The 7,881-nt window shown below is 73.0% G+C and overlaps 1 protein-coding gene across 1 annotated transcript; it reads left to right on the top strand.

Annotated features, from left to right (window-relative positions):
- The first annotated feature begins 542 nt into the window (after nt 1-542).
- On the top strand, nt 543-4,197 carry ZNRD2 (zinc ribbon domain containing 2). The gene is given in 5 exon segments (XM_075725828.1): nt 543-632; nt 2,022-2,112; nt 3,897-3,943; nt 3,945-4,040; nt 4,042-4,197. Coding segments are annotated over 5 exon segments (450 nt in total). The 5' UTR covers nt 543-572.
- Nucleotides 4,198-7,881: the final 3,684 nt, after the last annotated feature.

Raw genomic sequence — 7,881 nt, 5'->3', positions numbered from 1 at the left:
CCCACCGTGTTCCCCCGGTTCCCGTGCCCCCCCCCCCCCTCCCCCGTGCCCGTGTCCCCCCTCCCGGTGTCTTCCTCGGTTCCCGTACCCCCCGGCCGTGCCCCACCCCGTGCCCGTGTCCCCCCCCGGTTCCCGTGCCCCCCCGATACCCGTGCCCCCCCGTGTCCCCCTCCGGTTCCCGTGCCTTCCCCCCGCCCCCCCAGCCGTGTCCGCCCCGGTTCCCGTGCCCCCCGGCCGTGCCCCCCGTTCCCCCCTCCACGGTCGTGCCTCCCCCCCGGTTCCCGTGTCCCCCCGTGCCCCCCCCCCCCGGCCGTGCCCCCCGGTTCCCGTGCCCCCCCCCCTCCCGGTTCCCGTGCCCCCCGAGCCCCACCCGGCCGTGCTCCCCGGTTCCCGTGCCCCCCCCGATGCCCGTGCCCCCCGTGTCCCCCCCGTGCCCGTGTCCCCCCGGGTTCCCGTGCCCCCCAGCCGTGCCTCCCGGTTCCCGTGCCCCCCGGCCGAGCCCCCCGTGCCCCGCAGGGGCGGAGGCGGAGGCGGCGGCGCGGCGGGCGCGGCAGGAGCGGCTCAGCCAGGCCATGGGGCAGCTCCTGCTGCGGGGCTACCGGATGCTGGGGCAGTGCTGCGGCCGCTGCGGGGTACGGGGGCGGGGGGGGGATGGGGATCGGGGTGGGGAGGGAGCTGGGGGGCTGGGAATGGGGGTGGGGAGGGAGCTGGGGGGCTGGGAATGGGGGTGGGGGGGAATGGAGGGGGAAGGGAGCTGGGGGGCTGGGAATGGGGGGGCTGGGGGGGCTGGGAATGGGGGGGAAGGGAGCGGGGGGGCTGGGGATGGGGGGTGGGGGCTGGGAATGGGGGTGAAGGGAGCTGGGGGGATGGGGATGGGGGGGCTGGGGGGGCTGGGAATGGGGGGGAAGGGAGCGGGGGGGCTGGGGATGGGGGGGAAGGGAGCGGGGGGGCTGGGGATGGGGGGTGGGGGCTGGGAATGGGGGTGAAGGGAGCTGGGGGGATGGGGATGGGGGGGTGAATGAGGGTGGGGAGGGAGCTGGGGGGCTGGGAATGGGGGTGGGGGGAATGGAGGGGGAAGGGAGCTGGGGGGCTGGGAATGGGGGGGTGGGAATGAGGGTGGGAAGGGAGTCAGGGGGCTGGGAATGGGGGGGAGCTGGGGGGTTGGGAATGGGGGGGGAAATGGGGGTGGGGAGGGAGCTGGGGGGCTGGGAATGGGGGGGTGGGAATGGGGGGAAAGGGAGCTGAGGAGCTGGGGATGGGGGGTGGGGAGTGGGAATGGGGGGCTGGGAATGGGGCAATGGCGGGGGGGGTGGGAATGGGGTTGGGAATGGGGGTGGGGAGGGAGCTGGGGGGCTGGGAATGGGGGAGTGGGAATGGGGGGAATAGCTGGGGGGTTGGGAATGGGGGGGGAAATGGGGGTGGGGAGGGAGCTGGGGGGCTGGGAATGGGGGGGTGGGAATGGGGGGAAAGGGAGCTGAGGAGCTGGGGATGGCGGGTGGGGAGTGGGAATGGGGGGCTGGGAATGGGGCAATGGCGGGGGGGTGGGAATGGGGTTGGGAATGGCGGGGGCTGGAGCTGAGGGGCTGGGAATGGGGGAGAAGGGAGCTGGGGGGCTGGGAATGGGGGGGCTGGGATAGGGGGAATGGCAGGGGGGTGGGAATAGGGGCGGGGAGGGAGTCGGGGGGCTGGGAATGGGGGGGAAGGGAGCTTGGGGGCTGGGGGGGATGGGAAGGAAGTCGGGGGGATGGGAAGGAAGTCGGGGGGTGGGGAATGGGGGTGGGAATGCTGGGGGGGGCAGCTGGGAGCAGGGGCGGGAGGTTGGGGGGCAGAGGGCTGGGAATGGGGTAGGGCTGTGGGGCTGGGAATGATGGTGGGGGGCGCAGGGCTGGGTGCGGGGGCGCAGTGGGGAACAGGACGGGGGTCCCGAGGCGTGGGGCAGGGTTGCAGGGCCAGCTGTGGGGCAGGTCTATGGGGCCAGCCGTGGGGCCGGGAGCCGCCGCCGCTGACCCCCGTGCCCCCAGACCATCCTGCTGCAGGACAAGCAGCAGCAGCTCCACTGCGTCGCCTGCCAGGAGCTGGACGGCGACCCCAGTACGGGGGGCAGCCCCCGGTATGGGGGGCTGCGGCTGGAGATGGGGGGCTGGGGCTGGAGATGGGGGGCTGGGCATGGAGCTGGGGGGCTGGGGATGGGGCTGGGGCTGGAGCTGGGGGGCTGGGCATGGAGCTGGGGGGCTGGGGACGGGGCTGGGGGGCTGGGGATGGAGCTGGGGGGCTGGGGCTGGAGATGGGGGGCTGGGGATGGGGCTGGGGGGCTGGGGATGGAGCTGGGGATGGAGTTGGGGGGCTGGGGATGGGGCTGGGGGGCAGGGGATGGAGCTGGGGGGCTGGGGCAGGGGATGGAGTTGGGGGGCTGGGGATGGGGCTGGGGATGGAGTTGGGCTGGGGATGGGGCTGGGGGGCTGGGGAGCTGGGGCTGGAGTTGGGGGGCTGGGCATGGAGCTGGGGGGCTGGGGACGGGGCTGGGGGGCTGGGGATGGGGCTGGGGATGGAGTTGGGGGGCTGGGGATGGGGCTGGGGATGGAGCTGGGGGGCTGGGGATGGGGCTGGGGATGGAGTTGGGCTGGGGATGGGGCTGGGGGGCTGGGGGGCTGGGGCTGGAGTTGGGGGGCTGGGGATGGGGCTGGGGATGGAGTTGGGCTGGGGATGGGGCTGGGGGGCTGGGGGGCTGGGGCTGGAGTTGGGGGGCTGGGGATGGTGCTGGGGATGGGGCTGGGGATGGAGTTGGGCTGGGGATGGGGCTGGGGGGCTGGGGGGCTGGGGCTGGAGTTGGGGGGCTGGGGATGGAGCTGGGGGGCTGGGGATGGGGCTGGGGGGGCTGGAGCTGGGGGGCTGGGGATGGAGATGGGGGGCTGGGCATGGAGCTGGGGGCTGGGGATGGGGGCTGGGGGGCTGGGGATGGAGCTGGGGGCTGGGGACGGGGCTGGGGATGGAGTTGGGGGGCTGGGGATGGGCTGGGGATGGAGTTGGGCTGGGGATGGGGCTGGGGGCTGGGGGATGGAGTTGGGGGGGCTGGGCATGGAGCTGGGGGGCTGGGGCTGGGGATGGAGTTGGGGGGCTGGGGATGGGGCAGGGGATGGAGCTGGGGGGCTGGGGATGGGGCAGGGGACGGAGCTGGGGGGCTGGGGATGGGGCAGGGGATGGAGTTGGGCTGGGGATGGGGCTGGGGATGGAGTTGGGGGGCTGGGGACGGGGCTGGGGGGGCTGGGGATGGGGCTGGGGATGGAGTTGGGGGGGCTGGGGATGGGGCAGGGGATGGAGCTGGGGGCTGGGGGATGGGGCTGGGGATGGAGTTGGGCTGGGGATGGGGCTGGGGGGCTGGGGGGCTGGGGCTGGAGTTGGGGGGGCTGGGCATGGAGCTGGGGGGCTGGGGACGGGGCTGGGGGGCTGGGGGATGGAGCTGGGGGGCTGGGGATGGGGCTGGGGCTGGAGTTGGGGGGCTGGGGATGGGGCTGGGGATGGAGTTGGGGGGGCTGGGGATGGGGCTGGGGACACAGATGGGGGGCTGGGGATGGGGCTGGGCGCCTGGGGGCAGAGATGGGGGTGGAATTGGGGGGGCTGGGGGTGGAAATGGGGGGCTGGGACAGGGCTGGAGTTGGGGGGCTGGGGCTGGAGTTGGGGGGCTGGGACAGGGCTGGAATTGGGGGGGCTGGGACAGGGCTGGAGTTGGGGGGCTGCGGCTGGAGTTGGGGGGCTGGGGCCAGGGCTGTGGGGCTGCCCCTAACCAGGGGGCCCAGGAAGGGGCCGGGGGGGGTCCAGGCTGGGGTGTCCAGCGCTGTGCCCGGGCTCCCTCCCCCCTAACCCCGTCCGTCCGTCCGTCTGTCCCCAGCACCGGCCCCCCCCATCCACCCCCCCGCCGCCCCCCCGCCAGCCGGCCGCCCCCCGGCCCCGAGCACTGCGAGGGAGCAGCGATGGGGTTACGGGGGGCTCCCCCCGACCCCCCGGGCCCCCCCGAGCCCCCCGAGGCGGTGGGGGCGGCGCGGGGCGGCGGTGCTGCAGAAGCTGGGCTGGGCGGCGCGGGAGCTGCCCCGCGCCGTTTCGGTGGAGGCCAGCACCCAGCTCTGCGCCCTGGTGCGGGCCTGCGCCGAGGCCCTGGGGGGGCTGCAGGCCCTCGGGCCCCCCCCCGGCAGCCCCCCATAAACGCGCTGGTTGGGGGCACCCCCCCCACGTACGCCCACCCACCCACCACCGCCTCCCTCGTGTCATTGGGCCGGGGGATCTGCCGCTGGGGCTGGGGGGCTTGGGGGGGCTATGGGGGGGCTATGGGGTGGGTTGGGGGGGCTATGGGGGGGCTATGGGGTGGGTTGGGGGGGCTGCGGGGACGGTTTGGGGGCGCTATGGGGTGGGTTACGGGGGCTATGGGGAGGCTTTGGGGGGGCTGTGGGGCTATGGGGAGGGTTTGGGGGCACTATGGGGTGGGTTGGCTGGGCTGTGGGGAGGGTTTGGGGGGGCTGGGGGGCTATGGGGGAGGCTATGGGGTGGGTTGGCTGGGCTGTGGGGAGGGTTTGGGGGGGCTATGGGGTGGGTTGGGGGGCTATGGGGAGGGTTTGGGGGGGCTGGGGGGCTATGGGGAGAGTTTGGGGGGCTATGGGGTGGTTTGGGGGTGCTGTGGGGTGGGTTGGGGGGCTGTGGGGCTGTGGGGAGGGTTTGGAGGGCTATGGAGTGGGTTGGGGGGGCTATGGGGGTGGGTTGGGTGGGCTGCGGGACGGTTTGGGGGCGCTATGGGGTGGGTTACGGGGGCTATGGGGAGGCTTTGGGGGGGCTGTGGGGCTATGGGGAGGGTTTGGGGGCGCTATGGGGTGGGTTGGGGGGGCTGTGGGGAGGGTTTTGGGGGGGCTGGGGGGCTATGAGGAGGCTATGGGGTGGGTTGGCTGGGCTGTGTGGGAGGGTTTGGGGGGGCTATGGGGTGGGTTGGGGGGCTATGGGGAGGGTTTGGGGGGGCTGGGGGGCTATGGGGAGAGTTTGGGGGGCTATGGGGTGGTTTGGGGGGGCTGTGGGGGTGGGTTGGGGGGGCTGTGGGGCTGTGGGGAGGGTTTGGAGGGCTATGGAGTGGGGTTGGGGGGGCTATGGGGGGGCTATGGGGTGGGTTGGGTGGGCTGCGGGGACGGTTTGGGGGCGCTATGGGGTGGGTTACGGGGGCTATGGGGAGGCTTTGGGGGGGCTGTGGGGCTATGGGAGGGGTTTGGGGGTGCTATGGGGTGGGTTGGGGGGCTGTGGGGAGGGTTTGGGGGGCCTGGGGGCTATGGGAAGGCTATGGGGTGGGTTGGCTGGGCTGTGGGGAGGGTTTGGGGGGGCTATGGGGTGGGTTGGGGGGCTGTGGGGAGGGTTTGGGGGGGCTGGGGGGCTATGGGGAGGCTATGGGGTGGGTTGGCTGGGCTGTGGGGGAGGGTTTGGGGGGGGCTGGGGGGCTATGGGGAGAGTTTGGGGGGGCTGGGGGGCTATGGGGAGAGTTTGGGGGGGCTATGGGGTGGTTTGGGGGTGCTGTGGGGTGGGTTGGGGGGGCTGTGGGGCTGTGGGGAGGGTTTGGGAGGGCTATGGAGTGGGTTGGGGGGCTGTGGGGAGGGTTTTGGGGGGGCTGGTGGGCTCTGGGGAGGGTTTTGGGGGGCTACGGGGTGGGTTGGCGGGGCTATGGGGAGGGTTTGGGGGGGCTATGGGGTGGGTTGGGGGGCTGGGGGGAGGGTTTTGGGGGGCTATGGGGAGGGTTTGGGGGGCTATGGGGTGGGTTGGGGGGCTGGGGGGAGGGTTTTGGGGGGCTATGGGGAGAGTTTGGGGGGGCCTGTGGGGTGGGTTGGGGGGCTGTGAGGAAGGTTTTTGGGGGGTTAGGGGCTATGGGGAGAGTTTTGGGGGGCTATGGGGAGGGCTCTGGGGGGCTATGGGAGGGTTTGGGGGGCTGGGGGTGGGGTTGGGGGGCTATGGGAGGCTGTAAGAGGGTTTTGGGGGGCTGTGGGGTGGGTTTGGGGGGGCTGTGGGGAGGTTTGGGGGCTGGGGGTGGGGTTGGGGGGGCTATGGGAGGCTGTAGAGAGGGTTTTGGGGGGGCCGTGGGGAGGGTTTTGGGGGGCCGTGGGGTGGGGTTTGGGGGCTGTGGGGAGGGTTTTGGGGGGCTGGGGGTGGGGTTGGGGGGCTATGGGAGGCTGTAGAGAGGGTTTTGGGGGGCCGTGGGGAGGGTTTGGGGGGCCGTGGGGTGGGTTTGGGGGGCTGTGGGGAGGGTTTGGGGGGGCCATGGGGTGGGTTTGGGGGGGCTGGGGGGGCTGTATGGAGGGTTTGGGGGGCAGCTATAGGGCCCGGGGGGGGCCTATATGGCCCGGCGGGGGGCTATAGGGCCCGGGGGGCGGATATATATGGCCTGGGAGAGACTGTACAGTCTGGGGGGGGCAGATATACGGCCCGGGGGGGGCTGTACCACCTGGGGGGGGGCATACTGCCCAGGGGGCAGATATATGGCCCGGGGGGGCTATAGGGCCCCGGGGGGGGGCTATAGGGCCCGGGACCAGGAATATATGGCCCAGGGGGGCGGATATAGGACCTGGCTGTGGCTGTAGAGCCCAAGGGAGCAGCTATAGGGCCCGGGGGGCAGATATATGGCCCAGGGGGGCAGATATACAGCCCGGGGGGGGGGGGGTCTGTATGTCCTGGGGGGGGGGCTATAGGGCCTCGGGGAGGCAGATAAATATGGCCTGAGTGGGGCTGTACAGCCCGGGGGGGCAGATATATGGCCCGGGTGGGAGCTATAGGGCCTGGGGGGGGCAGATATATGGCCTGGGTGGGAGCTATAGGGCCCGGGGGGCAGATACATGGCCCGGGTGGGAGCTATAGGGCCCGGGGGGGGGCTATACAGCCCAGGGGAGCAGATATATACCACCCAGGGGGTCAGCTATAGGGCCTGGGAGGGGGAGCTATATGGCCTGGTAGGTTCTCTATGGCCCAGGGATGCAGATATAGGGCCCGGTAGGGCAGATATGGGGCGGGCAGATATACGGCCCGGGGGAACAGATATATGGCCCGGGAGTGGCTACACAGCCCGGGGGGCAGATATACTGCCCGGGGGGTGTTATACAGCCGGGGGGGGGGGCAGATATATGGCCCGGGGGGATATATGGCCCGGGGAGGCAGCTCTAGGGCCCGGGGGTGCCACTATAGGGCCCGGGGGGGCAGCTATAGGGCCCGGGGTGCCTCTATAGGGCCCGGGGGAGCCGCTATAGGGCCCAGGGGGCAGCTCTAGGGCCCGGGGGGGGCCGCTATAGGGCCCGGGCAGGCAGCTATAGGGTCTGGGGGGGCCGCTATAGGGCTCGGGGCAGCTCTAGGGCCCGGGCAGGCAGCTATAGGGCCCAGGGGGACAGCTATAGGGCCCGGGGGGACAGCTATAGGGCCCGGGGGACAGCTATAGGGCCCGGGGGCAGCTCTAGGGCCCGGGCAGGCAGCTATAGGGCCCGGGGGGGGCAGCTATAGGGCCCGGGGGTGCCGCTATAGGGCTCGGGGGGCAGCTATAGGGCCCGGGCAGGCAGCTATAGGGCCCGGGGGGGGCAGCTCTAGGGCCCGGGGGTGCCCGCTATAGGGCCCGGGGGGCAGCTCTAGGGCCCGGGGGTGCCGCTATAGGGCCCGGGGGGGCAGCTCTAGGGCCCGGGGGGGCCGCTATAGGGCCCGGGCAGGCGGCTATAGGGTCCGGGGGGCCGCTATAGGGCTCGGGGCAGCTCTAGGGCCCGGGCAGGCAGCTATAGGGCCCGGGGGGGCAGCTATAGGGCCCGGGGTGTCGCTATAGGGCCCGGGGGGGCAGCTATAGGGCCCGGGGTGCAGCTATAGGGCTCGGGGGGCAGCTATAGGCCCGGG

This window comes from Pelecanus crispus, chromosome Z (assembly GCF_030463565.1).
Source record: "Pelecanus crispus isolate bPelCri1 chromosome Z, bPelCri1.pri, whole genome shotgun sequence".
Taxonomy (NCBI): domain Eukaryota; kingdom Metazoa; phylum Chordata; class Aves; order Pelecaniformes; family Pelecanidae; genus Pelecanus; species Pelecanus crispus.
This window is presented reverse-complemented; position numbering and strand designations above follow the sequence as displayed.